The sequence below is a fragment of the Mustela putorius genome, unplaced genomic scaffold, assembly GCF_011764305.1.
Source record: "Mustela putorius furo isolate JIRA1106 unplaced genomic scaffold, ASM1176430v1.1 tig00003858_pilon_pilon_pilon, whole genome shotgun sequence".
NCBI lineage: Eukaryota > Metazoa > Chordata > Mammalia > Carnivora > Mustelidae > Mustela > Mustela putorius.
Window position 1 is genome coordinate 6,234,306 of NW_025422010.1, and position 23,521 is coordinate 6,257,826.

General features: G+C 38.3%; 1 protein-coding gene across 5 annotated transcripts in view; it reads left to right on the forward strand.

The window, feature by feature from the left end:
- The window catches only part of PTPN2 (protein tyrosine phosphatase non-receptor type 2), an 86,809-nt gene extending 63,914 nt beyond the window's left edge, over nt 1-22,895 (forward strand). For 4 of the 5 annotated variants that reach the window (XM_004742672.3, XM_004742673.3, XM_004742670.3 and 1 more), the window contains 2 exons: nt 3,343-3,524; nt 15,051-15,487. In XM_004742672.3, the coding sequence (XP_004742729.1) occupies nt 3,343-3,524; nt 15,051-15,258 (390 nt within the window). In that variant the 3' untranslated portion in view covers nt 15,259-15,487. Of the gene's footprint in view, nt 1-3,342; nt 3,525-15,050; nt 15,488-22,527 lie in introns of those variants that run through there. The other variant, XM_004742671.3, reaches the window with a different exon arrangement.
- Nucleotides 22,896-23,521: the final 626 nt, after the last annotated feature.

Below are 23,521 nucleotides of genomic sequence, written 5' to 3' on the forward strand. Positions count from 1 at the left end.
TGAACCTGCGTGTCTTCAGAGAACTGTGTGTTCTGCAGCCCCAGAGCCTTGTTTCTTTGTTTCTGGTACTTTTTCCTAAAGGAGACAACTGTCTTCACCTTCAGTCTTCATTTGGATTTATATTACGTGAGTGGTATTTTCCTTATTGGATACAGTTTTATGTTAATTTTTCTATGACAATTTCTGACCTATGGAGATACAAAGTGATTTAGAACCTGTCGGTACAGGAGTGCTGTTAATATTCACCTCTAAAGCTGTTGTTTCTGAAATCAGTTAGTACACGTATGCATTTATAATCACACAGCATGTATTTGTTTTTGGAAATTTCCAATGATCTTGACTTACCTGGATAAATACAGATAACTTCTGGTTGTCTCTGAGACTATATCCTTTACCTCACGTCTTTCTTGGCACAAGGTTGGGCATAAAAAGACATCATAGTTCTTGGTAGTATCACTGATTAGCACATACCCAGTATCCATGATTCCAGAAAACCTCGCAGAGTAACATATCTCAATTGGCAATTCAGAATTGGTGTTTTAAGATCTGCCACTGGTAATTTGATGCTGCTGTTGAAGTACTTACAGTGGGTTTCAAGTTTAATGACATCACTTCCAGTGCTCCTTCGAGGGACTTCCTTCAGTGAGAAGTGTGTGGGGTTGCAGGTGGCGCTTGGGGTGTTGCTCATAGCAGCTCGTGACAGGCCGGAGCATGGTGCAGCGGGAGTGTAGATTTGGGACGATAAGAAACTCTCAGTCCAGATGCCTGTACTCCAGGCCTCAGGAGGACAGCGTGAATGAATTTGCAGCCGAGTGCAGTACTGATTCTTTGGCTTCCCCAGGCAGCAGTGACAAGCCAAGGCAGGCGACTTCAAAGTACTTGCTTGCTTGTGGGTTACAGGGAAGGCAAAGTTGAGTGAGTTTGCTGCCCAGAGACAAGGCAAAATGACGCTACCTTTTGTTTGTTTGTTTAAATTGACTAGCATTAAATATCTCCTTCTCTCCACCCCACCCCCTGTCCCTTTTGTTGAGTCCTTTTCTTGTTGACAGATTCCAGATTTGTTGCAGATTCTGGAAAGTGGTCCAGTTAAGGTTTGAGTTTTGTCATTGTCTTTTGTTTATTGACATTGTTGAGTTTTGTCCAAATATTAAGGTCAGGTTGTTATGACTAGGTCCCCAGGGAAGAATCAAATTTAAAAAAAAAAACAAAAACAAAAACAGCCTAAATTCTGGAGACAGTTGAGCAATTTTTATTGGGTACTTTCTTAAACTATCTTGTATTGGAAATTGATAAGCTTTTCAGAGATACAAATAACCATGAGGGATTATAGCATTAAAATTTGGGCCCTTCTGTTCATTAGCTGCCTAGCCTGGGCAAGTCACTTCTGTTCTCTCACCCCAGCTCCTCCATAGAAGGGGGGTGATGATAGTAACAGTAGTAGACCCTACCTCCTGAGGTTCTTCTGAGGATTAAAAGCCAGTGCAGCTGCAGCATTAGGTCAGTGTGGCTGTAGTCCGTGCTTGACCAGTTGCCCCACATGCATCCAGTATACAAAATGCTGTCTGGACTGAGTAACAGAAATGGTAAACGGCAAGAAAGAAAACTGACATAGTCCTCTAAAGTGAAAGCCTCTTACTCTTAGGTTCCGTTATAGCACTTTCTCAAGTATTGGCAAGACACTCTTTCTGGGTATGGTTTGCGGCCTCTTAGGTCCTTGCTCAGGAGTGGTGGGTTCCATCCCAGTGATTCTTAAAATCAGTTCGGAGACGTCTTTCCTTGAGGTCCACTTCCTTTCTGGCCTCAGCTCTCAGAGTCAGGCTCTACATATTCTTCATCTTCTAGTCACATTGACCAAACTTTCCTACTCACTGCCCTCCAGATGTAGCAAATTACAGAATTTTGCATTCTTGAAATTTTTGTCAATCAACTACTATAAAAAAGATACATTAAGTATGCATCTTAATTAAATAGCTACATATGGGGAAGGTGGAGTGTGGTAAAAATGCCTTTTTCTTTAATTCCTCTATTGTAGGAAGATGAAATAAGGAGAAACTAATTTATCAGTGTACCCATGAGTTTTCCAAAGATTTTTTTTTAATGATCTCCATACACAAGCGTTGTTTTTAACAATGCCATTTTGTACCAGAGCAGCTCCAGGGAAAGAGTGTTCCATTAAGTTCCAGACAAGTGTGAGTTGCATTGTTAGATCTGTGTTCAAAATCCTTAAAGTCCTCAGGCAAGAAGTTGTAGAGTCTTATTTATTAGGTTCCAGGCTCCTTGCTTCTGTGGTAAGATCTTCAAAGAGAGATCACCCCTGTCCCCAAGAGGTCATTTTGACCTGTGTCAGAGTCCTAGATAATCAAAACTGTTGGCTCTTACTGCCACCACTCCTACTCTTGTCCCTGGCTTGGAGATGCATGGTTGTGTTTGCAGCCCTTGAAGGACTTGAGGAGCTAGAGGTCCCTCGTGCCGAAGGTGTACTTGCCTTCTCACTCCCTGGCTAGCACTTTGTGACTGCCTTCAGCTTTCAGGGGCCCAGATATACTTTGCATCTCTTCCTCTCTCCCTAGGGATGGTGCAGTGAGGGCAAAAGAATCTGACATTTGCCAGACATGTTGCTAGATATGTTATATCATTAGTCACAATAAGCTGTCAAAGTAGGTGATGACAGCCTGTTTCATAGAAGAAGGAAATGGAATTTCGCTTGATCTTGTATGGAATTTCTCTTGATCTTGTTCTAAATCCTGCCTCCTCAAGTCTAGGCATGCTCTCATAGTTTTGTCTAACCTGATGGTGGACTGACTTACCTGGAGCTACTAGCATAGCTGGAAGAAAACAAATTAAGGTCCTCTGGTGTCAGAGAACTGCCTGGAGATCTCACTGTTGTTCCTCTGTTAGACCAGATGGGCAAGGAACAAGGAGATGCTAAATCACATTCAAGTGCGTCTTGGTCACTGTTTCCAGTGTTAACATACCTGTGGGTTACGAGTCCGGCAGAATCTGGCTCTGGCTAAAATCTCACTAACTATGACTAATATTTTTGTGAGGTCCTACTATAGTTTGTCTCAATAGGTTAAAGTCTGCTTTAATTTCATTAAGATTATTATATTCAACTGCCTAGTGTTATACATAAATATTAAATGCTTTATTATTTTTACATTTCAAATTTAAAATAGGCACATCTAGAAGAGCTTTTGGTAAGATACCTTTTTCATTCTTCTGTTAGCATCACAGGGTTCTCTTAAAGTTGAATATATAATTTCAATTTGTATATCCTTTTTATTTAAAGAAAAGTAAACTTTTAGTGTTTCCATTTGTTTTTCACTTCTTTTCCCTACCTAGAAACGGTGGAAAGAACTTTCTAAGGAAGACTTATGTCCTGCTTTTGATCATTCACCAACCAAAATAATGACTGAAAAATACAATGGTAATAGGATAGGCCTAGAAGAAGAAAAACTGACAGGTGACAGATACACAGGACTATCCTCTAAAATGCAGGATACTGCGGAGGAGAACAGTGAGAGGTAAGCTTATGGCAATAACATGCTTGAAAAGATGATACTGTCTTATTTTATTAAGTTCAGTGGATATGAACCAATATAGGCCCTTTGTTTATTGAATTAATGTAGCTGTTCATTTATTTATTACCTAAGGATATTTAAGTAGTATACAATGACATCATTGATCCCAAAGAGCTTTCAACCATATTAAGAAGCCAGTGCTTATAGGCAGAAACCAGTTGGAAAATAGTTTAACTCAATACTAATTTGAGTGCTCAAGTTAACATAATTAGATGCTAAAATATATAGTATGAAACAGAAAATAAGTGGTATGAATACCTGCCATTTATACAAGTATTAGTGTTCATGCTGTAGTTGCCGTGTAATGGGTAATGGGCCTTTAATGAAATTATCAAATATCTAAATGAGTGTTTAAACTTCATTACATTATTGGGAGGGGAGAAGTCTTTTTCAAAAAAAAATTGCCTTTTTATATTTTTTGAGTTTTGAATCCATATAAACGTGTAAACATTTTAAGTTTTTAAATTGAAACCTTGAGGGGCACCTGGGTGGCTCAGTGGGTTAAAGCCTCTGCCTTCGGCTCAGGTCATGATCCTGGGATCTTGGGATCGAGCCCTGTGTCGGGCTCTCTGCTCCCCGGGGAGCCTGCTTCCACCTCTCTCTCTCTGTGTCTGCCTCTCTGCCTACTTGGGATCTCTGCCTGTCAAATAAATAAATAAAACCTTTAAAAAAATAAAAATAAAATAAATCGAAACCTTTACATTTCTAAGGCTCTGGTTATCTCCCACCCGGCAGGAAGCTGGTATCCTGAGGTGTGAGTGAATGAGATGTTCACGGCCCCTCTTGATACTTTCTTGATATTTTCTCTCTGTCTGTCAAAAATGCTTTTTATTTAAGTGGTACATTTTGTGTGTTTTAGTTCTGTTGGTTACACTGGGATATTGGGGCACTGTGAGAATCGTTGAGGTCTCCTCTATATTATAGTAGCTTCACTTCTATGTTTCCTCAATATAAAAATTGCCTTGAGAGGAGTCAAGATGGCGGAGAAGTAGCAAGCTGAGACTACTTCAGCTAGCCGGAGATCAGCTAGATAGCTTATCTAAAGATTGCAAACACCTGAAAATCCATCGGCAGATCGAAGAGAAGAAGAACAGCAATTCTGGAAACAGAAAAACAACCACTTTCTGAAAGGTAGGACCGGCGGAGAAGTGAATCCAAAGCGACAGGAAGATAGACCCCGGGGGGAGGGGCCGGCTCCCGGCAAGCGGCGGAGCAACGCGCACAAAATCAGGACTTTTAAAAGTCTGTTCCGCTGAGGGACATCGCTCCAGAGGCTACCCGGGGCAAAGCCCACATGGGGTCAGCGTGGCCTCAGGTCCCGCAGGGTCACAGAAGGATCGGGGGTGTCTGAGTGTCGCAGAGCTTGCGGGTATTGGAACGGGAAAGCCGGCTACAGAGACAGAGCCGACAGTAAGCTCGCAGCTCGGGGTGACCTTGAACCGGTCGCAGGCTCGGTGAGCTCGGAGCGCGGCCGGAGGTCAGGCAGGCGGGAGTAACTGGGCGCAGTTCTCTGAGCACGCACTGAGGAGTGCGGCCCTGAGCTCTCGGCTCCTCCGGGCCGGAGACCAGGAGGCCGCCATTTGTATTCCCGTCCTCCGGAACTCTACCGAAAGCGCTCAGGGAACAAAAGCTCCTGAAAGCAAACCCGAGCGGATTACTCACCCCAGCCCCGGGTAAGGGCGGTGTAATTCCGCCTGGGGCAAAGACACTTGAGAATCACTACAACAGGCCCCTCCCCCAGAAGATCAACAAGAAATCCAGCCGAGACCAAGTTCACCTACCAAAGAGTGCGGTTTCAATACCAAGGAGAGCAGCAGAAGTCTAGAGGAGGAGAAAGCAAAGTACGGAACTCATGGCTTTTTCCCTGTGATTTTTTTTAGTCTTGCAGTTAATTTAATTTTTTTTCTTTTTCATTTTTTGTTTTTTTTTCTCGCCTTCGGGTAAAATTTTTTTAACTGTTACCTTTTTCTTTTTTAATGATTTTTTACTAGTTTATCTAATACATATATTTTTTCTTTTTTATATTTTTCTTAGGTGTTTTCTTTTTTTTAAATTCTTTTCTTTTTTTTTTCTTTTTTTCTTTTTTTTTTCTTTCTTCCTTTTTGAACCTCTTTTTATCCCCTTTCTCCCCCCTCACGATTTTGGATCTCTTCTAATTTGGTTAAAGCATATTTTCCTGAGGTTGTTGCCACCCTTTTAGTATTTTACTTGCCCCTTCATATACTCTTATCTGGACAAAATGACAAGACGGAAAAATTCAACACAAAAAAAAGAACAAGAGGCAGTACCGAAGGCTAGGGACCTAATCAATACAGACATTAGTAATATGTCAGATCTAGAGTTCAGAATGACAATTCTCAAGGTTCTAGCCGGGCTCGAAAAAGGCATGGAAGATATTAGAGAAACCCTCTCGAGAGATATAAAAGCCCTTTCTGGAGAAATAAAATAAATAAAATCTAACCAAGTTGAAATCAAAAAAGCTATTAATGAGGTGCAATCAAAAATGGAGGCTCTCACTGCTAGGATAAATGAGGCAGAAGAAAGAATTAGTGATATAGAAGACCAAATGACAGAGAATAAAGAAGCTGAGCAAAAGAGGGACAAACAGCTACTGGACCACGAGGGGAGAATTCGAGAGATAAGTGACACCATAAGACGAAACAACATTAGAATAATTGGGATTCCAGAAGAAGAAGAAAGAGAGAAGGGAGCAGAAGGTATACTAGAGAGAATTATTGGGGAGAATTTCCCCAATATGGCAAAGGGAACGAGCATCAAAATTCAGGAGGTTCAGAGAACGCCCCTCAAAATCAATAAGAATAGGCCCACACCCCGTCACCTAATAGTAAAATTTACAAGTCTCAGTGACAAAGAGAAAATCCTGAAAGCAGCCCAGGAAAAGAAGTCTGTAACATACAATGGTAAAAATATTAGATTGGCAACTGACTTGTCCACAGAGACCTGGCAGGCCAGAAAGAGCTGGCATGATATTTTCAGAGCACTAAATGAGAAAAACATGCAGCCCAGAATACTATATCCAGCTAGGCTATCATTGAAAATAGAAGGAGAGATTAAAAGCTTCCAGGACAAACAACAACTGAAAGAATTTGCAAACACCAAACCAGCTCTACAGGAAATCTTGAAAGGGGTCCTCTAAGCAAAGAGAGAGCCTACAAGTGGTAGATCAGAAAGGAACAGAGACCATATACAGTAACAGTCACCTTACAGGCAATACAATGGCACTAAATTCATATCTCTCAATAGTTACCCTGAATGTGAATGGGCTAAATGCCCCTGTCAAAAGACACAGGGTATCAGAATGGATAAAAAAACAAAACCCATCTATATGTTGCCTCCAAGAAACTCATTTTAAGCCCGAAGACACCTCCAGATTTAAAGTGAGCGGGTGGAAAAGAATTTACCATGCTAATGGACATCAGAAGAAAGCAGGAGTGGCAATCCTTATATCAGATCAATTAGATTTTAAGCCAAAGACTATAATAAGAGATGAGGAAGGACACTATATCATACTCAAAGGGTGTGTCCAACAAGAAGATTTAACAATTTTAAATATCTATGCCCCCAACGTGGGAGCAGCCAACTATATAAACCAATTAATAACAAAATCAAAGAAACACATCAACAATAATACAATAATAGTAGGGGATTTTAACACTCCCCTCACTGAAATGGACAGATCATCCAAGCAAAAGATCAGCAAGGAAATAAAGGCCTTAAACGACACACTGGACCAGATGGACATCACAGATATATTCAGAACATTTCATCCCAAAGCAACAGAATACACATTCTTCTCTAGTGCACATGGAACATTCTCCAGAATAGATCACATCCTCGGTCCTAAATCAGGACTCAACCGGTATCAAAAGATTGGGATCATTCCCTGCATATTTTCAGACCACAATGCTCTAAAGCTAGAACTCAACCACAAAAGGAAGTTTGGAAAGAACCCAAATACATGGAGACTAAACAGTATCCTTCTAAAGAATGAATGGGTCAACCGGGAAATTAAAGAAGAATTGAAAAAAATCATGGAAACAAATGATAATGAAAATACAACGGTTCAAAATCTGTGGGACACAACAAAGGCAGTCCTGAGAGGAAAATATATAGCGGTACAAGCCTTTCTCAAGAAACAAGAAAGGTCTCAGGTACACAACCTAACCCTACACCTAAAGGAGCTGGAGAAAGAACAAGAAAGAAACCCTAAGCCCAGCAGGAGAAGAGAAATCATAAAGATCAGAGCAGAAATCAATGAAATAGAAACCAAAAAAAACAATAGAACAAATCAACGAAACTAGGAGCTGGTTCTTTGAAAGAATTAATAAAATTGATAAACCCCTGGCCCGACTTATCAAAAAGAAAAGAGAAAGGACCCAAATAAATAAAATCATGAATGAAAGAGGAGAGATCACAACTAACACCAAAGAAATACAAACTATTATAAGAACATACTATGAGCAACTCTACGGCAATAAATTTGACAATCTGGAAGAAATGGATGCATTCCTAGAAACATATAAAAACTACCACAACTGAACCAGGAAGAAATAGAAAGCCTGAACAGACCCATAACCAGTAAGGAGATTGAAACAGTCATTAAAAATCTCCAAACAAACAAAAGCCCAGGGCCAGACGGCTTCCCGGCGGAATTCTACCAAACATTTAAAGAAGAACTAATTCCTATTCTCCTAAAACTGTTCCAAAAAATAGAAATGGAAGGAAAACTTCCAAACTCATTTTATGAGGCCAGCATCACCTTGATCCCAAAACCAGACAAGGATCCCACCAAAAAAGAGAGCTATAGACCGATATCCTTGATGAACACAGATGCGAAAATACTCAACAAAATACTAGCCAATAGGATTCAACAGTACATTAAAAAGATTATTCACCACGACCAAGTAGGATTTATTCCAGGGCTGCAAGGTTGGTTCAACATCCGCAAATCAGTCAATGTGATACAACACATCAATCAAAGAAAGAACAAGAACCATATGATACTCTCAATAGATGCTGAAAAAGCATTTGACAAAGTACAGCATCCCTTCCTGATCAAAACTCTTCAAAGTGTAGGGATAGAGGGCACATACCTCAATATCATCAAAGCCATCTATGAAAAACCCACCGCAAATATCATTCTCAATGGAGAAAAACTGAAAGCTTTTCCACTAAGGTCAGGAACACGGCAGGGATGTCCATTATCACCACTGCTATTCAACATAGTACTAGAGGTCCTAGCCTCAGCAATCAGACAACAAAAGGAAATTAAAGGCATCCAAATCGGCAAAGAAGAGTCAAATTATCACTCTTCGCAGATGATATGATACTATATGTGGAAAACCCAAAAGACTCCACTCCAAAACTGCTAGAACTTATACAGGAATTCAGTAAAGTGTCAGGATATAAAATCAATGCACAGAAATCAGTTGCATTTCTCTACACCAACAGCAAGACAGAAGAAAGGGAAATTAAGGAGTCAATCCCATTTACAATTGCACCCAAAACCATGAGATACCTAGGAATAAACCTAACCAAAGAGACACAGAATCTATACTCAGAAAACTATAAAGTACTCATGAAAGAAATTGAGGAAGACACAAAGAAATGGAAAAATGTTCCATGCTCCTGGATTGGAAGAATAAATATTGTGAAAATGTCTATGCTACCTAAAGCAATCTACACATTTAATGCAATTCCTATCAAAGTACCATCCATCTTTTTCAAAGAAATGGAACAAATAATTCTAAAATTTATATGGAACCAGAAAAGACCTCGAATAGCCAAAGGGATATTGAAAAAGTAAGCCAACGTTGGTGGCATCGCAATTCCGGACTTCAAGCTCTATTACAAAGCTGTCATCATCAAGACAGCATGGTACTGGCACAAAAACAGACCCATAGATCAATGGAACAGAATAGAGAGCCCAGAAATAGACCCTCAAATCTATGGTCAACTAATCTTCGACAAAGCAGGAAAGAATGTCCAATGGGAAAAAGACAGCCTCTTCAATAAGTGGTGCTGGGAAAATTGGACAGCCGCATGCAGAAAAATGAAATTGGACCATTTCCTTACACCACACACGAAAATAGACTCAAAATGGATGAAGGACCTCAATGTGCAAAAGGAATCCATCAAAATCCTTGAGGAGAACACAGGCAGCAACCTCTTCGACCTCAGCCGCAGCAACATCTTCCTAGGAACAACGCCAAAAGCAAGGGAAGCAAGGGCAAAAATGAACTATTGGGATTTCATCAAGATCAAAAGCTTTTGCACAGCAAAGGAAACAGTTAACAAAATCAAAAGACAACTGACAGAATGGGAGAAGATATTTGCAAACGACATATCAGATAAAGGACTAGTGTCCAGAATCTATAAAGAACTTAGCAAACTCAACACCCAAAGAACAAATAATCCAATCAAGAAATGGGCAGAGGACATGAACAGACATTTCTGCAAAGAAGACATCCAGATGGCCAACAGACACATGAAAAAGTGCTCCATATCACTCGGCATCAGGGAAATACAAATCAAAACCACCATGAGATATCACCTCACACCAGTCAGAATGGCTAAAATCAACAAGTCAGGAAATGACAGATGCTGGCGAGGATGCGGAGAAAGGGGAACCCTCCTACACTGTTGGTGGGAATGCAAGCTGGTGCAACCTCTCTGGAAAACAGCATGGAGGTTCCTCAAAATGTTGAAAATAGAACTGCCCTATGACCCAGCAATTGCACTATTTGGTATTTACCCTAAAGATACAAACGTAGTGATCCAAAGGGGCACGTGTACTCGAATGTTTATAGCAGCAATGTCCACAATAGCCAAACTATGGAAAGAACCTAGATGTCCATCAACAGATGAATGGATCAAGAAGATGTGGTATATATACACAATGGAATACTATGCAGCCATCAAAAGAAATGAAATCTTGCCATTTGCGACAACATGGATGGAACTAGAGCGTATCATGCTTAGCGAAATAAGTCAAGCGGAGAAAGACAACTATCATATGATCTCCCTGATATGAGGAAGTGGTGATGCAACATGGGGGCTTAAGTGGGTACGAGAAGAATAAATGAAAGAAGATGGGATTGGGAGGGAGACAAACCATAAGTGACTCTTAATCTCACAGAACAAACTGAGGGTTGCTGGGGGGAGGGGGTTTGGGAGAAGGGGTGGGATTATGGACATTGGGGAGGGTATGTGCTTTGGTGAGTGCTGTGAAGTGTGTAAACCTGGTGATTCACAGACCTGTACCCCTGGGGATAAAAATATATGTTTATAAAAAATAAAAAATTATTAAAAAAAAAAATTGCCCCGGTGGCTCAGTCCATTAGGCTGAGAACATGATGGACACCCCTGCATCACGCTCCCTCTGCCTGCTGCTCCCCCTGCTTGTGTGCTCTTCCCCCACCCTCTCTCTCACTTTCTCTCTCTGACAAATAAATAAATAAAATCTCTTTTAAAAAATTACTTGAAATCTTATGAAAGGTAACATTACAATAAATACATAGTGTATATGTTATTCTGTATTACACTGAAGAGTTTATTATGACTTAGCAGTGTTACTCCTTATTTATGGCTCTAGTGGTTTTAGACTACAAGTTAAACCATTAACTGCTTATTCCTTCTTTCACCTTAAGTATAATGCTTTGAAATCAAGAAATCATGTTTTAAATTACCATATCTTTTTCAGCAATAAGATTCTCAGGTGCCTAATGTTGTTGTTGTTTTGTTTTGGTAATGGGCAGAATTAAATGGAAAGTAGGCTTGATGATTGAATTGGTGTTCTTAGTATTTCAGAGGTGTTGAGTTTTAATCTTTAAGGACACAGACGCAACAAGGTAAACCACGGATTGTCCAATTTCACAGTTTTGAGGAGATCAAGAAAACCACTCAGGTGTTAAATAGTGATTGCAGAGGGGTATCCTGAGGGTGAGAAGGTGGTATGTGTGTGTATTGTTTGCTGTCTGCCCCCAGGAGAGAAGAGACCGATCATGCTTGAAAGCAGAAACAGTCCCTGTAGGAAACTAGGGATTGTAAGCAGAAAGAACTAATTGAGGGAGTAGGTCGTAGAAAGAGCATAAAGATTGCTGTGAAATACTGTATTGTTCAGTCCTAATAAATTTTAATACTGATGTATAGCTTTGCATTAGGGAAGCTAATAAATTGAAATCTTACTGAAAGAATTTCAGTTTCAAGGGAGTAGGACACAATATTTTATTTTCTTTCATTATTAAATATCCTTCAAGTCAGTTTTTTCATATTGAAGGTCACATTCCCATGGTCACAAAATCAGTTTAGTGAGTTACGAAAAAAGCATTTTTAAAATAACAGAATACACTAAAATAGAAATTAGCATTTAAATTAGAGAATAAAACAGATCAAAGTATCACCAATAGTAACTATTTTAATGTTTTATATATGTAGACATAATATGTGAATTCTACGTATTGACATATATATTGTGTATATGTATAAATGTGTCTGTGTGTGCGGTTACTTTGTTGTGATGGTAAGATATTTCTAGCTGTTAAGGTTTACCATCAAAGTTTAAAAGCCAGTGTTCTCAATTACAGTGCAATCCATAAACCCAGATCACTGAGTGGAGAACAGTTTGGATAAATGAGAACTCAGGTTATTTGGAACCTTCTGTGTGCTTGCAGAGTGTGAAGCATGTCTGTTCAAACATGGGTCAGCCTCAGCCTGCTGTGAGGAATTCCACGTGGTCTTCCATAGGCAGGAGTCCCCAGAAGTCCTCCCCAGCCAATTTGTGGGTTTAGAATTCTATGACTGTAGGAAATCCTGGGCAGGTTATTACATAGAGGTAATTTCCTTGGACCCAACTAGGTAAATAACGATTTTATTGTATCACAAATTGAGACCAGTTTTTACTTCTTTGGAATTGCTTTCTTAAACTGAGTGATGGCATCTTTTGGTACTTGTTTTCTTTCCATCCGAAAACCTATGTACAGTCCAGTTTTGGAAAGCAGGAGCCTCTATTCCATTAATGATTTCAAATGGGAAAAACTGTGTTCTCAGTCCAAACAAAACCATAACCCATTTCTCTAAATATAAAAATCCTCAAAAAATCAACTGCTGTATAACATGTAAAGCACTAATTATGTAAAATCATATAACACTCAGTGAACTCACTGGGTTTACATGGTAAAATATCAACACGGAATAAAAATTGTAATTATCTTCTATATTGCAATGAAAATTTTAAATGAAATAATCTGTTAAAGATTCCATGTAAATTGGAACATGGTGGTTTGGTGGCCTCAGGCTCCTGACAGAAAGAAGCACATATAAGGAAATACAAGCAAATCCCCTTGGATGGGAGCTCTGTATTCTTTTACATATTTTATATACGCTTTGCCTGCACTTGAATACAGTTTAAATTTTTTTCACTGATGGGTACACATGTATTTGCTAGTAGTGAATTTTAATTTCAAAGAGTGAATTCTGAGTAATAATTTTTTAGCAAATATTCAAGAGAGTTCAGACAGCCAAAGACACCTGGTATATGATAGGTAAAGTGAAGAAGATGTTGGAAATCACAGTCCCTGAGTTGCAGATATATTTAGAGGGTAAAATAAGAACCCAGATTAGCAACATAAATTATTTACTGTAAATTAAATGCTGTAAGATAAGAATAGAGGGGCTCCACGGGTTGAGTAGAGGGAGAAATTGAAGAACAGAAGTGAAGTGAGAGGACCAGAGAGATTTCTAGTTGAGGGGATCAGATTTGGAGAAAAGCAAAAAATCGTTTGGGCAAGAACGAAGTTGTACACAGCAGGAGAACTCTGGATTGTTTTTGTGTGAACTTGTGTTTTCAGTTCTCTTGAGTATGTACCTATGAGCGCAGTTCCTGGGAGTTAAGGGAACACTACATTTCACATTTTGAGGACCTGCCAGTTTTACATAGCGGCTGCATCATTGTACATTTCCACCAGCAGTGTCTGAAGGTTCCAGTAAAAGAACTTGAACATAGATAAAATTACCTAAGATATAGTCTGTATTCAAATTTCTTTGGTTGTGTAAGAAATCTACCTTATAGCTTTTTTAAAAAATGACTTTAGAGGTGCCTAGGTGGCTCAGTGGGTTAAAGTCTCTGCCTTCAGCTCAGGTCATGATCTCAGGGTCTTGGAATCCAGTCCCGCATGGGGCTCTCTGCTCAGCGGGGAGCCTACTTCCTCCTCTCTCTCTGCCTGCCTCTCTGCCTACTTGTGATCTCTGTCTGTCAAGTAAATAAATTTTAAAAACTTTATAAAAAAATGACTTTACTCGAGATATAATTTATGTACTATAAAGTTCACTCATTTAAAGCATACGCATCAGTGGACTTACTATATTTACAGAGTTACGAACCTATCACCATAATCTAATTTCAGAATATTTTCATGATCCCAATGTCTTTAGCTACTTAAAGAAATAATCCAAGATCTAGTCAAGGATAATGCATTGTATTTGGTTGATGTGATTCTTTAGTCTCCATTAATCTGAGATAGTTCACAACGTTCTTATTTTTCCTTACTTTGACCTTGACATTTTTGCAGCTGCTGTACCAGTTGCCTTTTAGAACACGCCACAATCTGGATTCCTCTGATTGCTTCTCATTACTAGATTCAGGTGAAACATTCTGGCTGGAAGGAAAGTTGGCTCTTAATGTGGTATCCTGAAAAGGCATTCAAGATTTTTAATCAAGCTACAAAACCAGAGAGCTGTACTTGAGAAAAATTGCTCTGGTGATAATGTTTAAATCAGAGGCAGAAGTTAGGTTTTTGCTATACTGTAGGCAGTAAGTGAGAAGAGTAGGTGGGGTTTTGTGAAATTTTTTTAAAGGGAGGAAATAGTAATATACATGTTGTCATTGGTCATTCTTCTTTACCGTGCCCTAGGACCCTGTGTCTTGGGAGTCGGTGAGCTTCCATTAGAACAAACATTCTGTATTGAATAGGAAAATGGAAGCCAGAAATAAGTGTGGACAAACAGAGCAATAGGCGTTCCACAGTAGAATCTTGACAGAAGTATTAAGTAGATAGCTTTTACCAGTGGCCTTTGTGACAAATCATGTGTAAACACAAAAGAGGCTTGGCTCTCAGGGATTCCTGATCCTCACCTCTTCCAGCCGGTTAGCAAGGAAGCAAGCTGACAACCACCAGCTCCCATCTCAACAAAGAATCCACCATGCTTGTTTTCAAGTCCTGCTGAATGTATTTATTAATAGAATGTTGTACCAGAAGTTGTTGCTGGATGATCAGAGTACATCTCTGGACCACTTAGAATATTGAAAATCTCCCCTCTTTTTTTATTCCAGTATTTAAATGCATTTAAAAATGTGGGGCTTGGGGAGGAGGTGGGTGTTTGGGCTTCGTTCCTCTGTATTAGAATAATAAGTCCTGCCATGCACTTTTATTTGTTTTAATTTTTTCCTAGTGTTCTACGGAAACGAATTCGAGAAGACAGAAAAGCTAACACGGCCCAGAAGGTGCAGCAGATGAAACAGAGGCTAAATGAGACTGAACGAAAAAGGAAAAGGTGGTTATATTGGCAACCTATTCTCACTAAGATGGGGTTTGTGTCATTCATTTTGGTGGGTGCTTTTGTTGGCTGGACACTGTTGTTTCAGCAGAATGTCCTATAAACAAGCTGTTCTGCCTAGCGAGCTGCTGCGCTAGTAGCTGACAGTGTTGCGTTAGTCACAAGGGTCTGTCTGTTAGCAAGCTCCTCGCACCCCAGAAACAGTGCGGTAAGAATAGACACCAACCAGACAAGAGATCTTTTCAGTCCCCAGCCCAACATCTCAGGGCATTGTCCCCAAACTGTAAACGGCTATCTGAAATAAAGACTTGAATGCTTGTTGAAAACTGGTACATTTTGCAACTGTATTCATACACGTTAAGCGTACTATTTCACCTGACCAGACCGAGAAATCCTTTACCACAAGGATTTGTTTTTGGAGGCTCTCTGGATTTTAACCTGCACTTGATACAAGCAATAAATATTGTGGTTTTATCTACATTATTACTGGAAAGAAGATGACCTTGAAATAATGCGTGTAATGTATAATGTACTGTTGACATGGGCATCGACATTTTATATTCTTAACCATTTCAGGGTAAATATATTTTATAAGTATTTAATCTTACTTTTGTAGTTAAATGTACTTTTTAAAAACTCAATTTGAAAAATCTGTTACCATGAAAAAATAAATTGTGTGTTGATTCAATTGTACTGAATACATTTTCCTAAAGAGAAGTTTGATACGAGCAGTTAGAACTAACTCTGAATAAGCAATTTTTACTATATATTTGCATTTCTTTGATGTTTTACAGTTTCCCCAATTTTAAAAAGAGAAACAAACAAACAAACATTTTTCCTAAAAATATCTTTGAAGGAAAATTCTCCTAATGGCATAGTCAGGTAACATTTGGTCAAAACTTTGTAAAGAAATTGGTTTCTGTAAAGCCCATGATGAATACTGTTTAATTTTCATGAAAATTTCAATGTAATTACCCTAATTTATAATTGGGGCAAATCTTGACTTAGGAAATAAAAATAAGGAGCAGCATTTTATTATCCGTGATTTCAGTTTACTAGACTGAAGTTTTGAAGTAAAATTTTTCAAGTTCTTTCTACTTCAATAAATAGTATGTTGATGTACAAACCTGACCTTGTCCCTTTAACTTCTTAATGGGTATTTTAATTTAAAACATATTGTTTGATGAACTTAACTGCTCATTTGAGTGCTAGCCTTCTTCAGATCCCAACATTCCATTCAGTGTTTGACTTATTTAACTTAAACTTTAAATAGTTGTTATAAATTTAATTGCTGATATAATAAAATCACATTATTTCAGTGGTTTTCAAGCTATGCTCATTGGATTTCTGAGAGGTCTCTGAGAGGTGGTTGGAAGGACTCCAAGCTACCAGCCTTTCCTTTCAACCAGCCCGTCTCTGCTTGATCTATTTTATATACTACGTATGATCTCTGTGTGAGGTATAATCATTTTAAAGGTACAGTTACAATTTTAAAAACAGTTTGAAAACCATTTGTATAGATAGGTTTTTTGAATTGATTTGAGTAGCCTTCTTGAATGTGTTAAATTATGCTGAAAGCCTGAAAGCAGGATGTAGGTGGTACTACATATTAAATCAGATTTGCATAACTTGTGCCTGTGTCCTAATTCAGTATTACTCTGTCCTGTAACCTTTAAATGGAGAGGAGGTAAGAGGGACTTTTTTTTCCCCCCCAGTGTCTGTCTGCATTAAACCTGTGTTCAGGTACCAGGACCCGTCATTATTGGTTTCAAACCTTTCTAATTTGCCTTGGTTTATATTTGCTAAAGTACAGTATATTAGTCTGCAAGTCAAATATGGGTAAATCATACTAAATTTCCAATTGAGGATAGCCTTATCTTAAATAAAAAGGTAAAGACTTCTTACAGGAAACAAATGCTGGTTAGTGATGCACATTGTCCCTTTGCAAGGTAAATGTGCTTCACTGGATTTAGGATTTTAGCTTTGCTTTTTGTCTGCTTTCTGTCCTTCAAGTGGTGTTTGTTGTAATATATTCGAACAGTCATATTCAATGAAGTAAACATTTGTTGATAAACTTCTGCAAGTGTTACACCTCTTTCAACCTTTCAAACAGATCCTGAAGGATAATGTTAAGTTTTTAACACTAATAATATTTTTGGTGGGTTCCATATACTAATTATTAAAAATATATGGCAATGTGGTGTGGTGTCATCATCCTGACCCTTTATTAAACGAGGAAGGCCACAGACAAGGGCTCCTGCCTTCTCAGGTAACAGCCAGAGGACAAAGTGAGCAATCCACGATAGATTCTACATTTTACATAATTTGTGTATGCTTAGGTCTTCCTTATGTTTTCTAAATATAATAGATTTTAAAAGTCACTTGTGTAGTTTGATTTTAATGAGGCAGTATTATTTTTTGAATAGGTTAAGGAAGAACAGATTTTTTTAAAAAGCCAGAGGCTTTATTATTTTTAAGAAAGGGTATTTATATTAATAAATAGTGTATTCGTGTTCACATCCGTCTCCTGATAAACCGACAGCAATCTTTGATTTAATGCCATCTTCTCTGGCTATACCAGCTAGTTGTACACTTGTCTCTGAGGTTAGCTAAGTATCTTATGCTGGTCTGTTAGCAGTTTTTGTCTGTGCTTGCATATATACAACATGTATGAATACAATGCTCCATTGTTCAGCTTATCCATATATAAAATAAAAATAATACCTTTTCTTGAATTCTTACGTGGCTAAAAAAAAGTAATGTGAAAAAAATGTATAGAGAACTTTAGAATAATATAAAGATCATTCCTCATGTTTAGGCGTATTTTATATCTGTGCTTTGTCCTTTTCCTATTCTATCTTCAAATGAATACTGACTGTATTAATATTTCTACCAAGAAATGAACAAGAGAAAGGAAATAAAGTGATTTTTTAATTTCCTAAATAGCTCTGCTTTACAGGTACGTTGTAAGAAGGAACTGTAATTCTTAATTTTATGTATACTTCTGCTTGTCCCCTTATTTTAAATAAACTAGAATTATGGTATGAATCAAAAAAACATGTATTGGTTTGAAAAGTAGTTTATGATATGGAGCAGTCCTCTACTTCTTATATCAAGTCCTTTGCTTTCAGTGTCAATTCACAGTGGTTGTTAACCATTTATTGATCATTTACTATGCGCCAGGCCCTGTGTTAATGAGCACTTTCATAGATTATCCTGTTTAAACCGTACCACAAGCTTTTGAGGTAGGTGTTGTTATTCTTAAGCCATAAGGAGCCTGAGGCTGGACATTTCTATACTGTTTTATGCTTCTGTCATTGAAAAGTCTCCTATATGTGGTCTATTGTAGAATTAGATTATTCTCAAAGAAAGACTTACACTCTGCAAGCCATTTCCCTCTTAGAAAAATACCTCTGACTAGATTCTATGTAAATAGCCACAGGCCAGAACCTGATTAAATTAGAAATTGTCATTAACCTTTGTGTACTCTATTTCAACAAGTACCTACATCTCTGAACTGCCTGCCTGGTTATTGCGCAGATTTTAAAATCTAGTCTGCCTTAATTTTTTCCTTTAGACACAAAACTTAACAGAGGTTTTAATATAGTCTGACATAAGCCGAATGCCATGTGTATCATCCGCTTCTTCCTGAGTTCAGGCAGAAGTCTAGGAAGCACACCTGCTATAAACACGGATTTATTTTTTGTCCAGCAGTCCATGTGGGTTTTTTAGCAGGGTGGGTATTAAGGAGCAAGGGTGTGACTCTTGGAATCTGCTGCTGCCCAGGGTCGGGGAAGCTGAGGTTCGACTTGGTGCAGTGATCCTGGTCTGAAACTAAATGCATTTGTTCTGACAGTTCCTATTTCTACATCAGGAGCTAATTAAGTCTCTCTTACTTTAAGAAACCTTTAATTTGGCCTTGACTTATTCAGAGGCTCGGGGCACAGAATCTTACAAATAAAATTATGAAGGTAATATTCTTCCACATGACAGTACTAAGTTCTCCTGACTTCATATGCAGGTCTTGCTCATTCCCTGGCTGATTTATTCTGGAGTTGACCTGTCCCTTTCATCTTTTTCCCTAGTTCATTTGTTTGGATTTTGATTCCATTTCTTCTTACACTCATTTTCAAACCAGTATTTATAGGACAGTATCACCACTAGCCTCTACAAGAGCAAATGACTATTTTAGAACTTCCAGCTCTCTCTCCATTCCATGGGATATGTTACGTATAAGTGACGACACACCTTCATGGGAAGAAACTCAGGTTGTGTAAGCTGCGTAACACCTGCTCTACCCGGGAATCCCCAGTCCAGATTGTGCATACTTTAAGCTATATTCCACGTACTCGCCATAATATAGCCATTTCGTGGTTCACCCAGATTTGACTGTTTAAGCTTTGAATTTAGGAATTTTTAAGCTACTCACTTTCTTGGTAGTGTTGGAAAGAACAGACTTCTGGGAAGATGGTATGAGTTTGGACATCTCATTTTTCCCTTACCAGCAGGAATTTTCTCGATATTTACCCCATTCAGATTCCTCCAAGAACAGCCAGTTCTGCACAGGTGCTTTTCCTCAACACTCTTCAGAGAAGTAGTTATCTCCTTTGGCTACTAAATTCTGGAAACTTCTTTGGGGAGAATTCTTTTCCTCACTGTCATTTATTCCATTACAGAGCATTGCTGAATGGAAGTGGTGCATCAGACAAGAAGCTTTTACTTGGGTTGAAAGGCTTTGTCTTTATCAGTGACAACCTGACAAGAGTTCTTCAAGAGCTCTGATGATCTCTGTGAAGTCCACTGGGAGAATGAAAAGTTCAGTCTTTGGAACTCTTTCTGTTTTGGTTTTATAATGTACAGTGGACTATGGAAATTATAGGATATAGTGGCGACCTTGCTTATGAGTCCAGTACTGTATGGTATTTCATTACATAGTGTATTTTGGGGAGCTGTAAGGAGAATTGCATGGGAATTTATATGGAGACCATTTCTTAAATATAAGCCTCAGTTCTTTATTGTTGTTCTAATTAACAGATTTTGTAGACATGGTGGTGTTAGTATTTCAAATACTACCATAAAAAAACAAGTTACTGTGAGTTTGGTAGATTCAGGAGAGGGAAGCTAGATGTTTGTTTTGTCTATAAGGCAGTGCCTTGCTCATTTTACAGAAGGTTTTATGATTCTTTTCAGTAAAAAAAAAAAAAACAACAATGTGAGTATCGGTGGCAAGGACTACTCTGGGTGCAGTTTGACTTTCTATTATTTCAGGTGTAGAGCTGACTTGGGAAGATCGTTCTGTCTGTAAAGCTGGCCCTGTTCCAGGATAAGGGCAGTGGGCAGTATGTGCAGGATGCTTCTCCAGAGAGCGGCAATCATGGCTCTTTATTCCACTTAATTTCTTTGAATCCATTTTATTTTGACGTGTTGAACAAATGATTCAAGTGAACATACTTCTTCCAAGTGTAAATCCCATTTGTCTTTAGTCTTGCAAATAAATACATTCTTTAAAAACAGTTAACACCCCCCATGATTTTATTGTATTTTCTTATCTCCCCCCCCCAAATAATATTCTCAAACTAAAAAAAAGTGAATTTTTTAAAACGCTGTCAGTTTCTTTTAGCTGTTGTGATGCACAGTAGTTTATCCTGAGTAAGTGAATCTCTAGCACTGTGCCGGGGAAAACAACAGTGTATGTTGGAAACATGTATTTCTGACAACTTAAATACATAATCTGAATGTAATCTTCTTAACACCTCTTCTAGATACATTACCCTATTTTAAGGTAAGAAGGCCGAGTCAGAGAATAAGTAACTTGCCCCTGATTGCACAGCTAGTACATGGAGAGCTGAAATTCAGACTCCTGTCTGTAGAATTCCAGTAACTCCAAACCTCATGCTGCTTCCATTATGACACATACTCTGTTTTTTATGGAATATTCAAATACTTAAATGGAAAAAATGAGACAACCAGTTTTACCTGTTAAAATCCAAAGTAACGCTTTTTTTATTTTTTAAGTGAAACAAATCTAAGTTTTTACTTCCAAAAAAATTTGTGAAAACTGTTTGAACTGCCACTGAATCAGAGAAATACTGGACATCAGGATATTCTGTAAACCAAACCATTATTTCGTTTCACCTAGCACGATTGGATTGAGCTACTTTGTTCTGATGAGCAGATTTCCTGAATGTGTGGGAAATCATGATATATTTTGCAGCAGTCAGTAAGAAGCACCTTTCCTTACTTCCAACCACTAAGGTACAGGGTTCAGTAGGACCCTGCAGTAAGCACCGGTAGAAGGTTTTGTGACTTCCAGACATCCAATGAGAATGTTTTCTTGATGACTTGACATTTCTGTGTCCCTGCTGGACGATAAAATAATAGGGCTATTCAGAACACCGGGGGCTTGGTGTTCTTCAGTAGGAGGAGTCCGTAGTCAGGGAGAAGCCCAACTGACAATATTTTGAGGATTTTTGACTAAATGTTTTGGGGAAATGTGTGGACGTGGTTTATATTCCTATTTATATATGTGGAGACAGTAATGACAAGTATTTAGATTTGGGTTTTTTTGATCATAGTGAGTGAAGTCGGGAAGGAAATACCATCTCAAAAATTCAGTTATTGCAAATATTATGAAACACATTCAAAAACTGACCTTAAAATAGCTCTTTCATCTGTCTGTTGCTTAAGTTCTTGTTAATCTTTACTTTTTGACATTCAGATACAATAAATCTGTCAGTTATTTTATGTCTGTGTTTCTTTATATTGATAACTTAAATCATGTCACTTTGGTTCTGTATTGCTATAATCATTAGTATTATCCTTCAGGACACAAAATGCATGCTGCTAACAGTCCATGACTTTTAAAGACTTAAGCCAACTTTCTGTTCGAACGTTACATTCCTAATATTAGCAGTATGATACAGTGGAGGTCCAAATTGGATTAGACTTTTGCATTGAATTCCAAAGTATTGGTAAGTCTAGCACATACCATATAATCTTGCAAAACTGTTGTGGGTACATTTTTTTAAAACCTGTCTGTCTGTCGGTATCTCCCATGGAGGTCATTTCTTAAGTGATACAGGATGACCTGAGAAACTCATAGTTAGTAATTCTTGAAAAAAGCCATATGAGTTATGGTGCTTTAACATGAGTCTGCCTCGCACCACCGATTCTGTTTGAAAATTGAGCACAGAAGCAGATTTTACCAAGATCACAGTGAAGCACTTAGTGTGGTTGAATGTGACATGTTGGAATGTTTTTTTAGTTGCCTTTTTAGTTCATTGTTAGTCCTTTTATGTTTGTGTGTATCTGTGTATGTCTGTGTGTTTGGTAAATATGAATTGAATAGATGACTTCTTATTTTATGTTTTAGGCCAAGATTGACAGACACCTAAATGTTCATGACTTGAGAATATTCTGCAGCTATAAATTTTGAACCATTGATGTGCAAAGCAAGACCTGAAGTCCACTCCGGAGACTAAAGTGAGGCTTGATAAACCTGTAGATTGCCTCACATTTGTCTGTTTACAAAGTAAACTTTACATCCAGGGAACGAAGAGCAGCACCAGCAGAAGACTTTGCAGAACCCTCTAATTTGATGTATTGTTAAGTTTTTTAATATGTGTATGAAATGTAGAAAGATGTAAAAGAAATAAATTAGGAAGACTACTTTGTATTGTACTGCCATTCCTACTGTATTTTTATACTTTTTGGCAGCATTAAATATTTTTATTAAATAGACTATGTTGGTTTGTGTGCATTATCTTAGGACAGCTCTGCTTCAGATAATGTCTCCTTAAAGGGTTTTACTCTCTTAAAGGTTTTTAACTCGCAATTGACATTTACATTGAAATTGGTTCAAAATGCCGGTCCCTTGCTTCTCAAGATCTTTTTGAGGTACCTCTCAAATAGTCTTCCTATCAAAATAGGTTAGGTAAAAGCACAAAAGAAAAGTTATAATATTAATTTTTGTTCCTTACAGAAGTATGAATAGGGATAATGGTATTAAATTGTTTTCAAATAAGTACAGCAATTCCATGCAGTGTGAAAATCACAGTGCTGTTCTTGTGGTGGACTTTCTGCTTTTCTCAGACATTTCCTGTTAGAAGAGACCAGAAGTTCCCTCCTGGGTGAGGCTTTTGGCTTCTTGACTGTCGCATTTCCCAAACAAGTGGTGAGTTCGGGCTAAATATCCAGTCAGCTGTCAGGTTACTGGTGCTATTGTCTGGAGAAGACAACGAAGCCTTTGTGTCATGTGAGCATCCCCTTCAGAGTCTAACGAACTCATAATTGTTTTTGTTTGGCCAGCTGTGAACATTTGATAACACTGTCCATTGAATACCTCTCTTTCCTCTTACAAAAATGTA